Source organism: Rhea americana, unplaced genomic scaffold (genome assembly GCF_003343005.1).
Source record: "Rhea americana isolate MKP2758 unplaced genomic scaffold, rheAme1 scaffold_50, whole genome shotgun sequence".
NCBI lineage: Eukaryota > Metazoa > Chordata > Aves > Rheiformes > Rheidae > Rhea > Rhea americana.
In genome coordinates, this window is record NW_028186646.1 from 4,711,537 (window position 1) to 4,734,957 (window position 23,421).

The 23,421-nt window shown below is 34.9% G+C and overlaps 1 protein-coding gene across 2 annotated transcripts in view; it reads right to left on the reverse strand.

Moving 5' to 3' along the window:
- The window catches only part of UBE3C (ubiquitin protein ligase E3C), an 83,625-nt gene that overhangs the window by 13,623 nt on the left and 46,581 nt on the right, over positions 1-23,421 (reverse strand). Inside the window, exons 18-19 of one of the 2 annotated variants that reach the window (XM_085317711.1) lie at positions 18,569-18,816; positions 6,145-6,357 (exon numbers count right to left, since the gene is read on the reverse strand). In XM_085317711.1, the coding sequence (XP_085173837.1) occupies positions 6,145-6,357; positions 18,569-18,816 (461 nt within the window). The remainder of the gene's footprint in view (positions 1-6,144; positions 6,358-18,568; positions 18,817-23,421) is intronic. The other variant, XM_085317712.1, reaches the window with a different exon arrangement.

A 23,421-nucleotide genomic window follows, 5' to 3' on the forward strand; every position in this document is an offset into this window, starting at 1 on the left:
AAAATACAAAAAAGAAAACTTTTTTTTTTGCTTTTGTGTTTGCATTTTTATTCAAAGTAGCAAATCTTGGTTCCTGATCTGGCAACACTTTGTGGCAAACCCCCCCTACAACTCTGTAACTGCCCGTATCATAGATAAAACTACAGCATTCAGTTAACAGAATCTGCCCATGTCACAGATAAAACTACAGCATTCAGTTAACAAAATCTCACAGAATTTTCTTACACTCTCACTACTTATTTGCAGAGTTTGTAAATGTGAGATTAACTCGACCAGCACTGTGTCCTAGTACCACCACAGTTTGAGAGAAAAAGGACAAATGTGGCAGGAAGAATACATACTTCTTACTCTTTGTGGCATAATGTATGTTAAGCAGAAGACACAAAATGCTGAAGTTTGGGCTGGCAATAAAATTAGAGTAAATTTATGCGCAGTTCACTTTTTACTCATTGGTTATTTTCATAATGTTTTAATGGCCCTACTGTAAGATTCCCACTCAATTGTAAATGTCAGGAATGCCTGTTAAACAGTTCCTGTTCAAAAAGGTCACAACACAATCTATCACGTCTTAAAAGTTTTACCACCTTCAATTTTATTTTTATCTGTTCAATTTTACCACTAGATGGTGCAAAATAGTAATACAGGTTATACAGGAGGTGAGAGAATAGAAAAAATCCTCAAAATATGCATACTTACATCACCACCTAATTTCTATTTTGTCGCTCTAAATTAAAAACAAAACCAATTTCATTTTAATTTGGTTAGTTATCAAAATTATATATTTAAAAAGCAATCAAGAAAGTATGCATCTTATTTAGATAGTAAGTATTTGGAATATTCAGATAATACCACAGATAACTAAATTCTAGTCCATACTGACACTATATCTTTAAAATGAAGGAAAAATATCAATGGAGGATAGAAAAATACCACGTTAAAAAAAATCTGCAAGAAAACCTACTTCACTATTTGTAGAAATGTACATGTGTTGTACTAGGCATATTCATGGTTAGATATACCTCAAACTACTGCTGCATGCAATTCTTAAGAACTAATGTTTTTATTGGTTATAAATTCAGTTACATGTTTCTATGAGAACCTGCTTCCAGAAAACATAAACGTGCCCAACTTTTTTTTTTTTTTTTTTTTTTTTTTAAAAAAACAAACCTTACTATTTATATGTTTACATATTGGAATATGAATGTAAAACCCTGTATTTTCTGTATGCTGGCATTCAAGTGAATGGGTTCAGGTGAGCACTGAGTCACACTATTATGCTTACTGCAAGTAAGTTTTCAGACATGATAGCAATTTTGAAATAAATACTCAGAAAAGCTTACTGAAAACAAAATTGGACAAGCAAAATCAATTCAGGAAATTAACCTCTCGACTCATCAAGAATAATCTCACACAAAGCAGCTCTGTAATTTGATTACAGACAGAGGAACTTAATGCTAGGTGCTTCATGTACAAATCTGGTAGTGGCAGCTGCTTCCTAGGCTAATGGAGAAAAGGGGAATACTGGGAGAGTAAAGTGTGAAATATTTTAGGGAAGAATAAGGGACCTTTTCACCTATGTATTCTGAAGTATGAAGAGCTTTCGTGCGTTTGAAGACTGAAGACACACGTTTGATGCAATTTCAAAAAGCATTCTTCGAGATAAGGTCCTACAAGCCTGTTTATGGGACAAATGAAAATGAGACTCTTGTCATGTTTGTACACATGACACCTGAATTTTTTCAGTATTCTGAAAATAATTAAATAAAGGTTTTCTTTCTTTCCCTGGCATCTGCCTTCCAGATGTTCAGGCAGGAGTCCCTGGTAGGATTTTGCATTTGAATGCCTAAGAATGCATTTGCCATAAGGGTTATAAATCTGCCCTAGAAGGATCAGTATCAACTTAAATATTTTGCTTCTGAAAAACCTCCAGAATCATTCATCCAAGCCACTGTATCCTAGCAAAGATGCTTCCAGGACAAGAAAAAAAATCATAATCATTTTTAAGACTTCAAAATTTTCTCTCAAGAAACTTAAAGGCAAAGAACTCTCCTATTGTCAGTCAATATATTCTCAGTAACAGAAATGGCATTTGCATCTACTTTAAAAAGGGTATCTTGAGACAAACTTTGATACTATCTGCATTTCACAGAAACTGCTGCCTCATATAATAAAGTGCTTTTCTGGAGATATGTTTATGAAGGCCTTCATTTATGGAGTATTCTGATCACCTTAAGACTGTTCCGATCCATGTAACCTCAAGAGTCATTGTTTGAGAAGACTGAGTACAGAATCTTATGTATTTGAAGGAGTAGCAGTAAATATTTGAATCTCTTCCTCTCCTCCCTAAGACAGACACAAAACTTGCCTTCCTCACTGTGGGGGTGTGTGGGGGGGGAGGGGGGGGAGTGAGAGAGGAAAGTGCAAGGGAATAAGAGGTCTGAAGAAGAAAAGGCATTTTCTTGAGCTTGTTAACCTAAGCTTATTATAAGCATTTTATTATCTTCTAATCTACAAGATAAAATGAAAAATTAAAATATATAATACATTACTTGAAGGGATCAGTAACTAAATATATAACTGATATTCTTTAAAGCCTTTTTTTGGCTTCCATTTTATATAGCTACTCCAACAGCTGCTGCAACATTACTGCATTACCTGATTCTTTATCAAAAGCTAAAGCTATTTGGGGAGAAAAGGTTGAATGCAGCGCTCCTCTAATTAGCAGGTCTAATGTGCAAATTATTAAGTACCTTTTTCAACTTCTGGTGAATGCACTTTTACAATAGTTTAATGGGATCTAAAAGCACATTACAGGATTGGAATCAATATACTGATAATAGAAATCTACCTTCTACTACTGACAGAGGCAATAGTGCCCCTTCTGAATGTATCTTTCATTGCAGATAATGCTTTCTTGTCACAATTGCTGGATGGACACTGTCACGAGGATAGCTATTTACAATGGTAAATTTATGATGCATTTATTGGCCAACTAATTTATTAGACCCTTAAGTGGTTGTTTAGCTGAAAACTAGAGATAATGTACATTTGACATAAAGAGTGCAAATTAAGCTCTTTTTCCAAAGTGAATTAGCCTTACCTTGACACAATTAATTAGTATGCAGTGGTTAAATGAGTAAAGCACCCAACAAAATGTATTTATCTATATGAAGCTTATTACAATGTTGAAGTGAAATAAAAAGTAACCTGCTGCATTCAAACACACACACACACACACACAAAAAAAAAACAGTTAAAGAATCAATCAGTTCTGCTGAACTACATTAAAATGTAGTTTCATTAAAAGGTGGTTTATACTTCAAGGGTACAATGTCACTTCTCCAAGTATAAGCACAGTAATACTCCATCAAAATACTCAAATTACTGAGTTTAGTTACTCCAAAGCTCACTATTACAGTGAGCCTTCCTTTTAAAGTTATGACAAATAATTAATAATCAAAAGCCTTGATACTAGTAGCCATAGTACTCAGAATTTTAATGAACAAATTAGACTTCTTGGCAAGAATGCACTTCATGCAAGCTTTCTGTAGCAGTCAGTAGAGCTAGTGACATCTCCATCTTGGACCTCCTGGTGCTCCAGTTCAGAACTATTTCTCTTTTCTATCTCTTTCCTCTTGTTAAGCTAGTTTCTAACTTCTTTGTATAACTGAATTTTTAAGGACACATATACTAGATGTAGTAGTATGGAAACCACAGCCTCTCCAGAAAATAATAGCTATTTTTAACTAAACTGGATTTGTGTTGGCTATGATCAATAACACTATTACTTGAAAAGCATTTAACTGAAGGGGTTTAGAATAAAAACAGTATTTTTTTTCCATTAAAATCCTTGTTTATATTAGAAATTGTCAACTTCAGTGCCTTGCAATCTAGTAGCCAAATACGTGTATGCTACAGAAATCAATTCAGTGATCAACTAATTCCTTGCTACATGCTACAATATAATACCTGCTCTATGAGTAAGTAACTGCTTTCCTATGTATCTTTTTTTTTTCTTTTTTTTTAAGTATGTTTCTAAAGACAGCGCAGCTCAGAGGTTTTTACACAGTGAGTGGAACCCAGAAAAAATATGGAATGTAGCTTATATCTTACATGAACTATTACTTATGTTAGATAATTCTTGATCCTCTCCCCGTTAAATATGGTTTATGAACCCAAAATTTAAGGATAATATTTTTAAATTGTAACAAAATCCAGCTTTTCGGATCTTCTCATATGACAGGAAACGGATGATGGAAGAATAAAGTCTGAGCTTGTTGCTGTTAAAACAGAAGTCTTAAGTATTAAACTCGCTGTGATTTAAGCAGCTGTAAAATAGCTCAGTAACAATTTCCAGGACCAGCTTCTGCATCTCAGTGGCGCTGCTTCCTCAGTTAGAGCCTGTATAATCCCAGATTTCCCGCACCAACAGGGAAACTGTGGAGAACATTTTAACTCTCTTTCATAATCTGTATTTCAGACCTGAATCAGCACAACGTTGCACATCACGATATTGTCTATTTTTTTTGACCCCAGGTACGAGTAATGGAAAGGAAACAAGAGGGACAACTCTTGAGCAGTGCTTCAGGCTCTACATTTTGATAACAGAATACTCCACTGATACACTAACACTGGAGCAGCACTTTGAGAGAAAGATAGGTAAGGAATTAAATACAATCCTGCATCACCCTCCTATAGCTGCAAATAGATTTCTGCTTGTGTTCTCATCTCTGCTGTTCAGAACAGGTCAAGACTGAATTGAAATAAAACAACTCAATTTCCAGCTCCCCCTTCTTACAGAAGACCAGGAACAGCACTCACTGAAGCAAGCAGCTCAAAAAATGAGTGTAGAGCATGTAGAAATGATCTGACTTTTACTAATATCTCAGGTAAGTACACTTCATCAGTGTCAACACCCCTCCTCATCCTCACAAGTGGGACAGGGAAAACACACAGAAAATATATATATGCTCTGATCCTCGCAGCAGCCTACTGGCTTTGTAAGAGGTTTGTGTTCGTTACACACTTAATTTATTCAGAGTCTGCAACCTGACAAGCAAAGTACAAGATTATCCCTTGGTAAGAAGCCCTATATCCTCTTTGCTCTCAGAAGCAGTATCTCCACTTGCTTAGCTATGCTGAATAAGTCCTATCTCTTACTGGTCTGATGAATCCTAACTTTATATATATATATACACATATATATACACACACACATGTATACACATGTGTATATATACACATATATATACATGCACATGTATATATACATATATGTATATATATGTATATACACAAATAAGTATATGTATACACATATGTATACATGGGAGGTAAAAAGGATGCAGGAGAGTGACAAATTAAAAACAAAGTAGCGATTGAAGGAATCATTTTTTAAAGAAAGAAAGCAGAGAAGAAAAGGTGAGTGAAACAGAAGAAAAGAACAAATATAGGAAAGATGTCACGAGAAAAAATACATAGAAACATACAGGCACATACACATACGCGCTTCTGTATGTGGATACATCTATGCAAAAGAAAAAAGGAAGCAGTACAGCAAAGGCTGAGAGGGAAATAAAAAGCAGGATAATTCTGTCAGTATTTCAAAAGAAAAAGTAAGACTGTAAAAATGACTAATAAACATTAAAATCAAATATAACAGGCAAAGAGAACTACATGATTTTTATTCCTCAAATATGACAGGAAGCATGACAACAAATCTTATCCAAGAAGGTTAATTCTATGAGCACATACAGGCATACTTTTCAACTGGTCATTAATTCTCTACTATTACTAAATTCTGTAGTGTAAAGTTGTCATAAAAGCTCGTATCATAAAGGACCTAACTAACTGGCTCAATTTTCAGAAGCACTGAACACCATTTTCCCCCTCAAACTCCACTGGCAGCTCAGCCCTTCCAAAAGATTTGGCCTTTTTTGTTGTTTTTATAAGGTCACAAAAAGCATAAAGTAGAAATTCTGTAGTTTATATACCATCTAATTTCTACAGTTATTTAAAGTGGAATCAAGGAAACAATTTTACACTTGTGCCTTATCACTTTCATGCTCAAAAGTTAACTAGTAGAGATACTAATGATTCATCAGTCAAACATAACAGAAAAAAGTGCCAAAGCACCACTCTTACCTGTGCTTCCCCAAGGTCATTATTTACCACAGTGAAGTTTAGTCCAAGTTCTTCTACATCCCCTTCATAGCTCTTGAGAAAAAGCAAATTCTTGTACATTTCTGGATCTAATGAAGCTAAATGATGAATATCAACATCAGCGCTTGTCCCCAGTAACTTTGAGAGGAAAAAACTAGCAAATGGTAGCTCCACCAGCATATTTTCATAAAGAGCCTAAAAACCAAAATGATTTAAAAAAAATTAGATTTTATTGTAGTAACACATACAAATTCTAAAAGCTACTGTGTATTTCTTAACTTGTTCATAACTCCTCTTTAATTTAGCACCTAGATAGGATCTTGTGGTATCATAATATCCCATCTATTACATCAATTTAAAAATGCTTAACTGAAGCTTGAAATTTGAATATCCTTTTTAAATACCAAGCTCAAAAACTAAGAAACTAATTATGTGGTGATTTAAAAGGTAAGGTCACAGCTCATCTCTCCTTAAGTCTTCTAGTCCAAACTGCTAGATCAAACAGAAAGTGTATGAACTGTATACATTATTCATAAGAAAAAGAAGGTTTCTTAGAGACAATGTAACAGCATTAAAAATGTCTTCAAAAAGTTGTTAGTCTGTTCCTCCATTCCACCAAACCATCTGGTTCTTCACAAGCAAAATTATTCCATTCATAAACTGCTCCATGTAAAACACTCAGTATTACTAACAGTCATGTTTAACCCCGAAAAGTAAGTATGTAAAAAACATACTCCTCAAATAGCATTTTCAAAAATTGTTTAAAAACAGTATTTTTCTTAATGTTAATGAATTGACAGGTGCTATTCCTCTTGCATGTTATACAGATTCATCACTGTGTACTTTACCAAACAATAAATTACTTCTGTTTGCTCTCTCTAAAATAAATCAGTATGGCTAAAAGAAAAGACATCTGAATTCTACTACTTGCTGGCACCATCAAAGAACATCCTAATTTTCCAGGTCCAGTGCCTATCAGTAACATCTTTTTCATAAGTTGAATGTGCAAATGCCTGACACCATTACCACTGACAAAAGATCAATAAATCAAAAATGAGCCTGATCTAAATTTGCATAATGCAAATATGTATTTCTACTGTTAACTAAAGATTTGCTCAGGAATTTTCAAAAATACACAAAGTGCAAGCAGTATCATTTGTAGTCAATCTAATTTACTGCTGCATTTCAATGTAATGCAAAACAGCTTTTCACATATCAACAATTTGTTGACCAGACAAGAAAAGGTACTTATGATAACCCTTGAAAGGAGAGAGAGAAATCTTAGGGCTAAGAAAGCAAAGCCCATCAACACTTAAAGAAAGCCTATATGAATAAAGGAAAAACAACAGTAGATTTCTGCCTTTAAAAAAATCCCTGAAATATATTTTCTTTCACAGCCTTTCCCATTGTCCATTTGTTTGCCACCTCAGCATCTCTAACATTGACAATCCTATCTTCACAGTACCATTAATGTAACTGCCAGGCAGATCAGAAAAGGCATCATGAATGTAAACTCATTATTTGTTCTCTTTTTGTTCTTTAAGAGCTGTGTTTCAGCATTACTTAACTGTTCCACAGTCTTCTGCAAAACTCAGAAAAGTACAATGAGCAAAAAAGCAAAAAAGCTCCCCAACAAATGTAGCAGTAATCACTCAATGATTTTCCAACAAAAGTGTTAAGAAAAACATATACAATTCCCTAAACTTTTGAAAGAACATTTCCATGAGGTGAGTTAGACCTTGCAGAAAGAATTGAGAATAATGAGTTCAAAGCCAAAGGGTACATTATATTTAGAGCTATATGATTTATTCAAGGTGTAAAGTCAAAATCCTCATTTGTATAGTTGACTTTAAAAGCAAACTAGAGGGATAAATCATTAATTTTCAATGTATAAGGTCAGTGTTTGCTGTTCCTGCATTAGTAACAATAAAACCATTGTAATTCCTTAAATATATCAAAGCTACTCGAATTTAAAATGGAATTCCACCTATGACTCATAAAATGTAAATGCAGAGGTGTAATTTTTTACACAAGGCAGGCTTAAGCCTTTCGAGCATTTAATATACAAGGACTAATAAATGATAGCACTAAAAACTATGATCACATCAGCTAAATGGATTATAAATTAAATTTCCATAATGTATGCAACTGAAATACAAATGTAGACATAAATCAAGGTATTTTCTAAACACAGGTTAATTACACAAATTCAAAATCTGTCTATTTTTTACGCAAAATAATCCACTTAGCGTTTTTCATACCAGTCTTAAGACTTAGCCACTTGTAACACTTGATCCTAGAAGCCTATCAATAATTTCATGTCAAAGAAAAACACAGCAATAGGTATATTGAAGAAACTTGTATGTTATTTTTCAAGTGTCTGTCTTTTATGAGTGTTTATTGCTAGAAATTGTGCCAAAATGATTTGAAATAAAAAGGATTAATTATAGTAGAAGCTTTTTAATATAAGTGAGTGCAGCTGCAATGCAATTAATGCAAATTGTGACGCTATCGGGAAAATAAATGTGAACAACATCACTGGCTATTTCTGTTTGCTGCCAAATAACTTCAGTAATTTACTACATTAAGAATCAATAAAAAAAATAATGCTTTTCAAATGCATCACTATTAATCTTCAGGTAGTTCCAAAGTCAACATTTATAACTTCATCTAAAAACTATAGAAAGCATTTTTATTTAAGCTAAACTGTGCAACTTGAAAATAACTTTAATTACTCCTACTTCTCCTAGCTAAGTGATTCCAATATTAAAAATAAAGTATTTTCGGAAACCAAGAGAAACAAAATGTTCAATATAAACAAACATGATTTAACATAAAAGTTAAACTATCCTAATAAAGTTTAATAAAAATAATTTAAAAAAATTAAGAAAAAATACACTAAAACTGTGGTAATATAACATCATGATAAATTCCAGTTTTTCCAAAAGGGCAAATTACACCATCAGAGCTCCAGCATTGTTTACAGAGACGCTAAGAAACTTTAGCATCACCCTGTGTGATAGAATATGACCAAATTAGCCAAAACTTTATCTTTCAGTCCAATTTCCTGATTTCTCAGTTAGCATAAATTGATAAAACTACCTGTTGCTACCAAAAGATTTGATTCCACCTATTCCTGCCTGCAAGATGAACCAAGCCAGCTTGCTGACTCAGTGCAGGCAGGGATGAGGTGCTGGTTGTTTTCCATCAAACCAGAAAACTGCTCCAACTCACAGCTATGGGTGAAATCAGAGGGGAACAGCAAGACCATTTGTTTTAATGGCCAATGCAAACTCAGATCAGCCCATCAGCTAGACAACTCCATCCTGACACTGGCACTTCTTATTGCAGTTAAACCAATTTCATAGTTAGCTGCTGCCAAAAGGAGAGATTCACCCCTTCCCTCTCATGCTTGGTGAACTGCCTTGGGGAACTAGAAGTTACCCACTTTTTAAACTTAATTTTTTCTGCCTGTTCAACTTTTTGAACTGCCCCTTGGCAGCATCAGCGTAAGGGAGAGTCTGGAGTCAGTGACAGGGGGTGAAGCACCCTGCCACAGCTGACAGACTGACTTAGTAGCAGTATGAAGCTACACCGTGAGAATATGCTTACTTTTTCCAACAGAAGACCATACTACCTCAGACGCTGACCTCTTTTCCTCCACTGAGGAACAATACTGAAGGCAGGAAGTGGCTGCTTCTTTGCGAGGAGAGACCTTTTCTGTTAGACTGCAAATCTGAAGTTGCTGTTCATACATTGCTTGATAAGATCAAGCAGTAATCTGCTTGATCACATATATTACCACACATACATTAAAAATAAACTCTGCTCCAATTCCAAGTGTTCTAGTCCTTTGATGTTTGTGGCCATCATCTATGGGACTATCATCATTATATGATGAATTCTGATAGCTCATGTTCCCAACTTTCTTATATAACTAGCCCTTTAATCGACTTCGTTGTCTCTATCCTATAGCCCCATAAAGCACAACTCGCATAAAGGAAAAAATCAAGGCAGAAAGTCATGAAAGCGCAACGGCGATCAAACAGGAGATTTGATTTCTGAAACTACCCCTTAACAGAACCTCGATACCTCTGCCTCCTACACAGGCTGTGAGTAAAGCATCCCACTTTCACGGAGCCACAGCCTACAGATGCGGGTGTGAGATGGTAAGAGGCTGGCTAGAAGCAGAGCAGGGAAAGTAGGCAGGCATATTGTATGTACATCTTCAGTACTGCAAGCATTCCATTCCCTGCAGTTAAAAGGCTATTTCTGCTTAAAAGGTCAAACTGAATTTCACAGCACTGTTTCAAAATCAAGGTGTAGGTTAGGGATGCTCTTAGGACAAAGCTATGACATTTCCAGATAACCATCAAAATAACGTAAAATCATAAGATTCTGTAAACACTAAACAAAAAAGAATCCCTACTTGTTTTCAGGCAACAAATTAGTTTTTGTACTCTTCACTTTCTTCCCATTGTCTCAGGATGCCTTGCTAACAACTAGTTTAAAATATGAACAGTTAAAAAGTTTATTCTGATTAAAAGGCTTATAGAAGATGAGGTATGCAACAGATTTTCATACATTTTCCTTCTGCCCTTTGTGTGAAGCATACCAGAAGATTAAAAACAAATAAAACAAAAACAAAACAAAATGAAAAGCCTACCGTCATAAAGACATTTTGATTTCATACATGCAGCATGCAGTCTCTATTGTTTCTCTTTTAAATAGTATTAGTTACTTACTATTACTGTAAAGTATCTAAATACAGTCTAGTTAACTATAGTTGATGGCATCACAACAACATAGGTCGCAATTTCATAATCTAAACTTTAAAGTATTTATGTTCAGATACTTATAAATACTTATAAATACACTGAATGCATTTTTCAGACATCTATAAAACTGGGGGGGGGGAGGGTTGTACCAACAAAAGGTTTACAAAACAGCTCATCAGAAACAGGAGATTTTGTATCAAGTTTTCGAACCAGACAGTCTTTAAGCTAGTGTAATCACTTCCGAGAAATGTAAAGGATTTAGGATAGCGTAGAGATTATATGAGCGTTACGACATGCTGAATAAAGTTCCAATTGTGTAAACAAATTCACAGATGAATAAATTTAAGGGTTTGAGGAAGCTTTAGTGCCTTTGCTTATATGTTCAGGTCTACAATTAGTTCTCACATTTATTATTTCAACTAAATTCTCTTAAGAAATATAATCAGTCGTTGTTTGTACACCTTTCATCAATCCTTTACAATGCAGAACTTATTTTAAAACCTAAAAAAGGCTAAAGTCAACCCCCTAGAAAGATACAGGGTTTACAGTTTGAAGCAGTAAATGATTGAACTTAAATTCAGTTATTTCCCTAATCAGCCCTCACGACCCAAGATCATAACCCTTTCTATCTCAGTCATTTTAAATAGTTACTATTAAATAATACTTAGCACTTACAGAGTGCAATAGATCTTCAAAGCTGTACAGAACCATTAATAAAAATGATAGAAAAATAGCAAAACCATTAGCACTTCCTTCTACTTTATTATTTATATTCTAGATATATCTCATCACACTCAAATCCCTCTTGAGACCAGCAAAGCCTTTTCTAGTCTAATAAATGAAAACTAAATATATAAGTTACATTGAAAGTAACAATTACTCACATCTTTGAATTATTTTTAAAGCTACTGTTTAGTAATGATATGATAAAATTATTTCTTATTGATAATTTATGGTGAATAAAAATAAGATGATGTTGTTCTTAATATCAATGCAGCAAAACACAGTTGCATCAGGTATGTAACACAATGCAGTGTGACCACTATCAAGCAGTTTTAAGTCTCTTTTCCGCAGTTGTGCGAGCCCAAATCTCTGCTTTATTAACATCTCTATTTTTGGTTTCTTTCCCACTGGGCATTTTGAAGGTCAGCAAGTACAAGCTCAAAGAAGCTCCACAGATTTGGGGTAACAGTGATTCAGATGTGAGACACCTGCTTGTTAAAATTGCCACTGTCAGTGCAAACATCTGGAATTGATTGGAGGTGTGTGATAAGCACTAAATGAACTCCCGACTGGCTCATGAACTCATTACCATAATAATGTAGGGGATTCATTTCCAAAGACACTACTGGACCACTTCAAGTATAACGATCTCAAGTCAATTTTTAATTTGAATATGGAGAGTCCTGTAAGTATTTTTATTTTAAGTATCTAGAATATAAGTAATTCTATTACAAGAATTTTTGTTAATAAGTACTTCAGAAATTTTTAATATTTGCAGAAACCCATGACTTCATCTCAGTGTATTCTCAGACTGTTTTAACAGGTGCAGCTAGGTTTATAACCTATGCTATGTATGTGTTATTAATTGCTATCAGTATCATTTGGGCTTTTTTGTGGGGGGGGGGGGGCAGAGGGGCAGGAAAAGAAGGGTTTTAGGTACCTCTGGATACGCTAGATAATTGATAGTTATCATTCACTACTGTAGTTCCAGTAATCAGTTAATAGAGTTTCTTGTTTCAAATTTAAACATAACCTAGTAAGAAGTGAGACTACAGAGAAGACATCTTCCTTTTATCTAAATTCTAATCTTCTGAAAAATTGAAACATTAACTACTACGAAAATAACTTCTGGGCATACTTCTAAGATATACCTCTATTTTAACAGCAGTGAAACTAGCCACTTTCAAAGACAGTTCAAATGCAATAAAGAATTTCAGTAAAAATATTCCGAACTTCACTGGTTTAAATGGATGTAGGTGTTCTTAACTATGAAAAAAGATCAGGATACCATTACCACACACACTGTTTATTTATTCCCTGTCTAGCACCTGATTTAGAGGCAATAAAATGCAATCAGTACACAGACCAGAAGCAGGAATCATCTGCTAATGGAACTTTTAATTGAGGAGTGACCACTGACATGAGGTAATTCTTTCCATGCAGAACTCCTTGCAGAGACCTCTGTGCTCTTTATCACAGTAAACAATCACTAACATATGCATTAAAGAAAATCTAAATACATTATGACCCAATAAATATCACAATCAATCAATACACACTTTTCCTTCCTAAAGATTTAGAGTTAAAATACTGCATTTCAGTAGTCTTTTAGTGCTCGACATATATTTACAAGCCTAGTACTAACATAGCTATTTGTAATCAAAGGATAATTGGTTATGTTAAATGAACCAGTGCACAAAGGAATTGTCAGGCTGAATAACCATGTCAGAAGATAGATTCCAATTAGTTTATATTCACATTCATAAATAAGGCAATAATCACCATAAAGTTTCTCTCTCTTATTTTTCACCTCTGTACTTCATAAGTGTATAATTAAAAGAACATGCAACTTCACATGATAAATTCTGATTCTGGTCATTTCAGATAATTCAGGATTTTCAGACACAAATAATCAGCTAACTTGATTTTAAGTAAAATGCTAAGTCTACAAAGCCATTTGCAAGGTAACTGAAAGTAATAAAACAAAAAGTTTGTACAAATTACCTCCTCTTTTTATCAGTATCACTAATTCCATACCTACCTTTCTAGGAACTAGTAGTATCAATGGTGGCTGCAGCACAAATCAATTATAGTGTACTGATCTAAGCCAAGCCAAAGCAGATCTTAGTTAAATGGACAATAAGCAAAGGGAAAGGGTGGCCTAAAAAAAACTTCAACAGTCAGAGAAACAGAGGAAGACTAGCAGTGCAATGGCTGATGCACCATCCTATCAAATATTCAAGTATATAAAGACTAATTGTTCATACTGTAGAGCTTCCTTGCATTCTTTTCTCTCTACATGTTTTGATACAAAAAGGGTACACTGATATGTTATTAGAAACATTTGCTTGAAGGTTTCAATTCTGTGTGTGCAGCTTATTAATGATTTTAAAGTTCAGCATCTGATCCACATCCCGCTATGAAAAGGCTCCCAGTGATTTCAATCCATTTTAGATAAGGCCCCAGGACAATCAAAAACCATTTTAGCTTATCTGTAAAATGGATACTGTAGATACTGATAATCTTAGAATTGTATCTTCTAGCCATGAATAATATCTTACTTAACAAATGAACTAATCTACCACAGCACAATTCAAAGTTATAAACTATAACCACGGGGCATATTCTCCAAGTTATAGAAAAATACTCTAATCAATAGTTAATGATCCCACATTCACTATTAGGGCAATAAATATTGTATTTGATCTAATATTACCTGGCTAATACTTAGTTTTACCGAAATATATATAGCACTTCTCAACCACATAAATTTAAGAACATTCTCTGACATGGACTACACTGAAATCAGTGTAGTAACCTACCACAAATCATCTACAAATAAATAACATTAATCTTCATCAATATAATATGCACAAGGCCACACAAATTACTGAATGCCTATATTACATTATATATTAATGATCAATGACTAAATCTAGACTGTAAAAATTTAAAATAAACATATTTCTTTTCAGTCATTGCTGGTTCTTATACTATCAAAATTCTTTATTTGGCTCCACAAAGGAAGGATGCAGGTCAAAACCACCACCACCAAAATAAATAAATAAATAAATAAAATAAAAAATCCATCTTTTTCTTTATATTGCCTTCTCAACAACTTAAGATACAAACTAAGTCTTAACAAAACAAATTAATTCTTTTCAAAAATCTCCGGTGTCTTCCAAGGATTTCAGACTGTATTGCTTAAGGAAACAGGCTTAATATTATTTTTCAAAGATAACGTATACATTATTCAGTAACCTGAACGTATGAGTCACTAGTGTTCTTCAATATGCTGGAATGAAAGAGAAATGCTCTCAACATCAACTCAAGTGTCAAAGAGAATCAAATGTTTTATGAAAGGTGCAGAGATACTTATTGCAAAATACCATGTATGCAAGAACTAGCAGGTTTACATTTAAAAGGAAGTAGAGGAAACTTAAAACAATAATCCTAATTTTTCTATAGACTTCTGCTATATTCCTAAACTAATGCTGAAACTTCATGAAATGTAAGTAAATTGTCGTAAGAATTACCTACTTAAAACATTTCAAAAGTTATGAACGCATTTTCACAACATCTGTCACATTAAAGAAGTCACTGAATAAATGTAAATTAAGCTGGAAATGGAGAAAGATAATATGGTATGTAAGACTGTTTAGGTCTGAACACACAGTTAAGTTTAATTCTACACCTGCCATTGTTTTACAGATCGCTATTTCTACATCTATTCTTGCTTGGCTCTCTCATCTGTAACATGCAGGACAAAATCATCTATAACATTTATTTTGACAATGTTGAAACACACAACTAATATTTCATTTTCCAGGTTTACACCAGACACTCAAAATTCAGCAGGGAGAAACTCCTTACTTAGGATTCTCAGCTGTTACTTCCAAACCTCTAGGCTAAGGGTCCCAGAGTTTCGGCAACCTGCCCTAACAACAACTTCTGTGATCTACAGAGCCAACTCCACTCTGTTGCCAAAGCCACAGCAGGAAATTCTGCACGTGGGAAGATTTGAGCACAGACAGAACTACCACCACATGGAGAGCGGAGATAAATCAGATCAGGTGCTTCCCCCACAGCCCTTTCCTACCCACCTAAGAGCAAGTGGATTACAGCATCCCATCCATCCCTCTGGGCACCCACAGGGCAACAAGGCTCAACTTTCCAGCTGGGACGGAAAAGAGGCGTTAGGCCGAGAACGCCTAGCAGCACACGCCACCATCAGCTCTCAAGCAAGCCCGAGTCAGAAAGTCACTCCTGTGCTTCCAGCGGGGGGAACGCGAAGGCTGAGGTTTCAAACCCTTCCAGTGCAGACTGTTACACGAGGCGCACTGCGTAAGCTGAGCTTTTACTTTTAAGAAAAAGACAGGAAATTGCTTAAAAGGCACTAGTGTTAAAATAATATTTACATTGCACGGTAAAGTAACTGAAAGTTGGGAAATGTAAACTTTGGAAGTGTTTGAGTAGCTGTTGGTTCAAGCAAACTTATTTCTGCCTTTTTTTTAAAAAGATGGTTTCAGACAATATATGCAATTACTTGATCACATATTATTTCTGTAAGATCTTTGCTCATTTAGTGATCACCAGAAGTTGCATGGACAACCATAAAACTTGTATTTTATAGATTTCAAATTCTTTACTACATAAAAATACAACCTAAATAGTCAGTAATTTATCTATGGAATTTATCTATGGTTAAAATAATATTTTAAAATAATATTTAGATATGTGATTATTAAAGACAGTTTTAAATTGTCAGATAATTCTGTTTATTAACCTATCAACTAACATAAAAATGTCAAGCTGTTAAAAATTTCCTGATGGGGGGGGGGGGGAAATGACTTAATTAAATATAAATCTAAGGTACTGCAAGTCAAATGCATTTAGATTTTAGTACGAAATGGTTACCAGGAGACACAGAATTTATGTAAATTATTATATTTTAATGTATTTGTTTTCTGATAACACTGAAACTTCTTAAGCGAGAGGTTTTTGTGGCAGCACTCTTTACATACTGGTTCCACAAATAAGAAATTGCTGTGGACGCCTGACTGCTTCCTTTGCATTATATCTATTCTGTTTACAAAGGGGCTTTTAATAAAGTACTATTCCTCTCATATAATCCTGTGCAAAGCACAAAATGCACACATTTTTGAAAACGGGCGAATGCATATTAGATAACTTAACCAAGACCACAATACCAGCAGGTTTTGAATAATATGGTCGTGCCTTATCTTTCTGTTTAATTCATCAGCTTTCTAAATACACCAGGAAAAAGGTATCTGTGCACCTAGGTAGAGGTAATTATTAAATAACACTGACAATTCATACCTTATGTAAACATACTGCAAATACAAAAGCAATTTATGATTTCATAATGTTAAATAATAGATATTCTGATTTTAAAAAGACAAAAAGTTATAATTGTAGTGTTCTAGAAGGGATAAAACATGTTTTGCAACTTCTGTCTACACTGACATTTGAAGTCCAGTTATAAAGATGATGTTTTGATAGAGAAAATTAGTGATCCAGAAGCATAATCATTTCATTGAAAACATTTCAAACTTAGCCCTGCCTCACTCTCAGATAAACACCAACCATTTTTGGAATTAAGCAACTTCCCTGGGATACCACAGGAGTATTCACTTTCCCACACCAAAAATCTATAGATGCAGAAAGGAAACGAAGCCTTGAGTCTATAAAGGTGGTCAGAGTTACAAACTTCCTTATATGTTATTAGCACTGAATCCACTTCACATTAAGAGCAGATATATCCTTCAAAGGTGATTTTATTGAAGCAACTGTTCTGAAATTTTCATTATTTTACAAGTATGAATGTTGCAATAGCTAGGATGCTGGCATAGAAGTTGCCTGCAAAGTGGCAATTTAATCTGTATGAACCAACAGGCAGTTTTAAGGGTAGTGATCTGTTTCAGAAACTCAACTTTGTCAACAACATCCTCTTAAACTGTTTTCAGCTGGATTTCAAAAAGGATCTCCAGCTATATGCTAAATCTCATTGCAAGTCAATAGGATTGTAGATTCCAAAATACTTCAGGCAGTTAAATAGGGATTTGACATCTTAAATACATTCAGCTTTAAATATTAAAGAAGGAATCAATACATTTTTTGTGAAATGGAATTTGTATTTCAAACTTTATTTCTCGATTATTAGCCAAAAAACTGTTTTCAAAGGCTTAAAAGAAATATCCTCCATAGTACAGCTGGCCTGAAATGCAAAACAAATGTAATGGATGTTTGTAATGTTTTTCTTTTTTTTCCCATCTAGCTCAATGGAAGTGTATTAGCCTTAGAATCTCCATAAAACAAAAATAATAAGCACTAAAATTCAAGAAATATGCAAAATGTATGACAAATCAAGAAGAATTAATGACATTTAATTTACATACGGCTCACAAATATGGTAAATTATCAGAGTAAATTTTAAATGTTAGCAATAACTGTACCTCATGGAAACTGTTTCTGTAAATATTAATTTCATATATTCAAAATGATGAAAATGTAACTGGAGTCAAACTCCACAAAGCTCTACATTAAAAATAACCACACACAGAGTAATTCCAGTAGCATCAATTAAATTTAGGCGGGAAGATAAACACAGAACAGGCATGTACATATTTTGTTCAACTGGCAGTTAAGGTCTCAAATTCTCTTTGCCCTTTGAGTATTAGTAAGTATGTAACTTATTAAAATGAACCAGATGTTTGGATAATATGTGGAAATAACGCTCAGATCCAAAATCTGTAAGTTTTTCCTCAAGTCTAGAAAAATTATCAGGTTTCCCACATACCTCTATCTGATAAAAAATAAAACACAGCACTATTGAAAAACTTCTGTTCTGTTAGAGCTTACATTTTATACAGTAGTGTTATTACCTTTCCAAGCATTCTTCCAAGAAAGTAGTAATGTCGGGCATAAGAATCTCCAACGAGCATCTGTGCAGCAGGGTTAGGATAAAGAAGTCCCTCATTTGTGGTCTTAAAAAATCCCTGGTTAGGGTTAAATCCTGATTTAAGCAGTTCATTCAGAAATTCTCTGAAAATTCCACCACCATCAATACCAGCTTCATCAAGGCCATGCGCATTAAGTAAGTGAACACGAATGCGCTTTTTTAGGTCAGGTTCTGCGGAAAAAGGATAGCAAGACTCAAATACAACTATCTATTTGAATTTTGTTTAGATAAAAACACATGTAACTACACATTCAAACATATTTGCACCATTTTTCTATTAAAGTGGGAGTAGTAAATAGTAATTTTGCAGAAATCTATTTCTGGCCTGAGTTCTGGGATAGTTTCATTACTCAGTATGTGGAATGCACTTTGTACAATGGGTCTTGCTCTAAGAGTCCTTACAAGATGGAGTAGAAAGACATTATTGAGAGAGGAAAAAAATCCTACAAAATATTTTAATATGGCCTAAAAATAATTTGAAAAAATGTATTTGTATAAAATACTGTGAATGTAAGGTTCAGCTTTCTCCAGTTTGAAAGAGCTGCATTCCCTTAGATGGGACGACTGTCAGAGAAGACTTATTTAAGAGAGATTCTGGAAGGTGGAATGTCAGCAGCCATCCTAAAGAGAACCACAAAAGACAGTGCACACGTACACATATATTTTTTTTTTATTTTTAGATTTTGCATATATTGTACTATGCGTGCCTGCTTGAACCATCTGTGCACACACACCCTGTAATGTGCATGAGCGATATCTGTTGTTCATATTCCTTTCAACCTCCTTTCCTGTCTGCCTCATACATCTAGGATGAAGTACCATGAAACAATTTCTCAGCCTTTTACCATCAAAAGAAGTGTTCCCACCTTCTTTTAACCCACCACCCCAAGATGCTTCCCTTCCCCCAGCTCTGACTGCAGTCTCACCCCTCCAGCGAGCCACCTGAGCTCGCCACTCGGTTTGCCCCCTTCCTTGGGTGACTTGCCTGCCTCGGTGAGGTGTTCACCTCTCCAAAGGGCGAGGAGAGCACCAGTGCCCAGGCAGATGCCCAGGACAGGGAGCTCCCAGCCCCTGATCAGTTCCATGATGTTTGCTATCTAGATTAATTTTCTTGCAAAATCTTAAATTCTTGCTTTTCACTCTCTGTTGGAAATGTGATCAACTATTTGAGAGCAGTAAGAGGAGAGCAAGACAGGCAGGAGGAGGACTGGAAGGGTTTTCTACCCCCCCCCCCCCAAGTCATTGGAGATTCTCTTTCAGAATTACTCCCATGCAAGGCACTAAACAAGCAATGTTCAGTCCCTGAAATATGTCCACATAACTGGAAAACAGGACTTTTCCTCAATTCACTGAAGGCTTCTAAAGATCTAACTATCTTTTATTTAAACCTTACAATGACTACATTTGCTTCCAAGTAAAGTAACCAATAATAAAACAGTAACAATAAAACTTTATACTGCTTCCATGTGTAGTACAAATGTACACACTATGGACGTTCATGATGTTCATGAAATAATCTGCAGCATCCTGTAGCAACAGCATTTCTGTTGAACCTGAGTATCACATTTCCACATTCCCATTAGTGAATGCAGCTAGATCTACGAATAGATTTCCAGGCTTTTCACAAGTTTCACACTCAGATATTTTTAAAAATTACCCATTAGTCCTTCATTACAGTGAAATGCTCTGCTGGATAACTGTTCTGCCAGCTGAACATGACCATTTTTAGACGAAGACATTGCAAAAAATCGAATATTCCATTTGAAATAAGAAAACAGTGCATTTGAACTGGCATGGGAGAGTCTCAAGTATATAGACATTCTTTGCTTGAGGATTCCCAAGATACTGAACATCAGTGTTAAGATCTGCACATATGGAAAGGTTGTTTTCATACTTTTTGGAGTTTTCTGAAGAAAATCAGTTAATTGTCTCCTCCTCTGTGTACTCAAATGGAAGATTTATAGCAAGGAGGGGAAAAATGGTCCTAAAACAAACTGGTGACCAGGTAAATAATGGATCTCAAAATTAGTGTCCTCCCCATACACACACATCCCAGAAAAAGGCTGCAATTTAATAATTTATACAGCTACAATGTAACTAAACTGCTACTGGAGTCCGTCAGATGCTATTAAGAAATATTGCAATCACTGGGGAAGAAAAACACACTGAGAAGAACTTGCACATTATTAGACATAACAAAAACAAGAAAAAACCCAAAACTGTAAGAACCACCCTAATACATTTCTACTATCCTAAACTTAACTTTTTTTTTTTTTTTTAAATGATCTCCATTCAAGCACTACTAACACATTAAACAGGTTTCTTCTGAGTACCTATAAACAAACTGGCTGCCTCTTCTAAATCAATGTCCTTTGCTCTCCCCTGATCAACTCTTAAGACCTCATCTATTGCATACTTAATTCCCCACATCCACTTTATCAATTCAGACTATAGTCTTAAATTGTGTCTTGTAATTTTCAGGAATTTCTTCTTTCCTGCTCGTCTACATGATGCCTGACCTACTCCAGAACTAGCATTATTTTATAAAATACTCAGAATACCAGCTTTTTAGAAGGAAATAAACCTTCTTATTTGACATCAGATAGTACATTACATATTTCTGCATATGTGCACGACACACCATATATAAACAGATTTTCTGACTTCGACAGCCAATTACCACTAAAGCTTCTCCATTCCTGTTGATGAGAGAGAAAGCTTTACCTAGAGATTACTGTACATCCAAACACTTGCTAGGAGCTTTCTGGGCTCTCCCTTGTTGTCAGCTTTTTATGGGTATGGCAGGCAGGGTGGGGTTTCCCTAAGGAAAGGTTGAGAACATTATCTACCACTACATATACGTATATGTGTTATTATGCATGATCAAGATCTGCTCCTCAGATAAATATTCCATTAATACTAAAGCTCTTTTCACTAAACAGAAGTCCTGACAATTAATTATTTTTGAATATAATGAAATATGTATAAAAATTAAGAATCTAGCTATGTTAGAAAGTACAGATGTTCCTTATATACTAGCTTATAGTATTTTACTCATGGCTCAAACTGCATTCAGATTCATATAGGAATCCATATTAGAATCACACAGCAATTTAGGATGGAAGAGACCTCCTATATGGTATAAAATCCCAACACGCACAGCAAGGCCAATTTCAAAGTTATAGCAGGATGATCAAGGCCTTGACTGAGTTGAGTTGTCCAAAGATGGAGATTCCACAACCTCTCTGGACAATCATTTCAGTGCTTAATCAATCTCATTATGATTTTTTTCCTGTATGTCCAATTAGTACTTCCCTTGCTGCACCTTAGCAAATGTTTCTGTGATGTCCCATTAGGCAGTGGCAGCAGTAAGATCCCCCCGTAGTCTTCTTTCAGACTGAACAAATCAGTTCTCTCAGCCCCTCCTCATATATCAGGTGCTCCAGCCCCCTACATCATCTTGGCGGCCTTCTCCTGGCCTCACCATGTCTTTTTCATACTGATCCCCAAATCAGACACAGTTAATCAGTGCTGAATGCAAGGGGGGGGGTGAAATCACTTCCCTGAAACTGCTGGCTCTGCTGTTGCTAACACAGCCCAGTATGCTGTCAGCTTGTATCTCATCAAGGGGGCACTCCTGACTCTTGTTCAGTTTGTTGTACACTATAAACCCCAGGTACTTTATCATCAAACAGCTTTTAGCCACTTAGTGCCCAGCCTATATTGCTGCATAGGGTAAATCCACCCTAGATGCAGGATTTTGCTTTTGTCTTCGTTAAACTTCCATGAGGTTTCTGCAAATTCTTTTCTTCAGTCTGCAAGGTCACTCTGAACTGCAGCCTGGCCTTCCAGCATACTGACATTCCCCCAATTTAACATTTTCTGTAAAATAGCTAGAAAGGTTAAGTTACATCTCAGTGTAAGTTTAGGAAAACTGCATTTTAAAACTGCTTTCATGGTTTTAGTAAACTGCATTAATTATGCTGACTTGCTTCACAGTACCAAAACATGTTTCTCATGTAAAGCTAACTTACTATTAAACAATACCTTACCTATATAGCTAATAGATTGATTTGCCTGTTACTTGACACTGTATTGTCCAAAAGCTTATAGACCACAGCTTCTAAATTGCATTTTTATTCTTTTACTGGGGGATGGAGAGAGAGCTGGTTCATATTTTCTGCGTTTTCTAATTCTAACTCATCTCTTTATTTTGAACAAACCAGTCAGCAAATCAAACTAAACTTACATATAACAAAAATACTCTACCTCTAGGAAAGAGGCTATACTATCAATTGCATATATAGTATTTCCACATGATTATCCAGTGACATCATCTTGTTTAGCCCTTAGAACTTTCCACAAAATATAAATACTTGGTTATTATTTGCACTTAATTTAAAATTTTTGACAAATGAGTCAACTCTTCTAGGCATCTCTTTTAGGTATTTGCAGTTTTAAACACAGTTATTAAATGAAATAAACCCATTTATAAATCAAATACTATCTTTAATTCTAGCAAAATAAAGGAAAAGGTACAGTCTCCAGGAATTTTATACAAACCAATACCAACCACTCTTCTCCTTCCTCTCAAAGTTAGGTCATGGAATCTGTGGGAACTTGTAGGTCATGAAGCTAGTGGGAACATTAGCTTCAGCTAGTAATATCCAACTATGTGACCAATATTCTTTTTATATATAAAATACCATATAATTAACAAGGACTTTATATAGGCAGATTGGAATTTTGACTTCTGGGGCAGCTGTTCTTGCACAA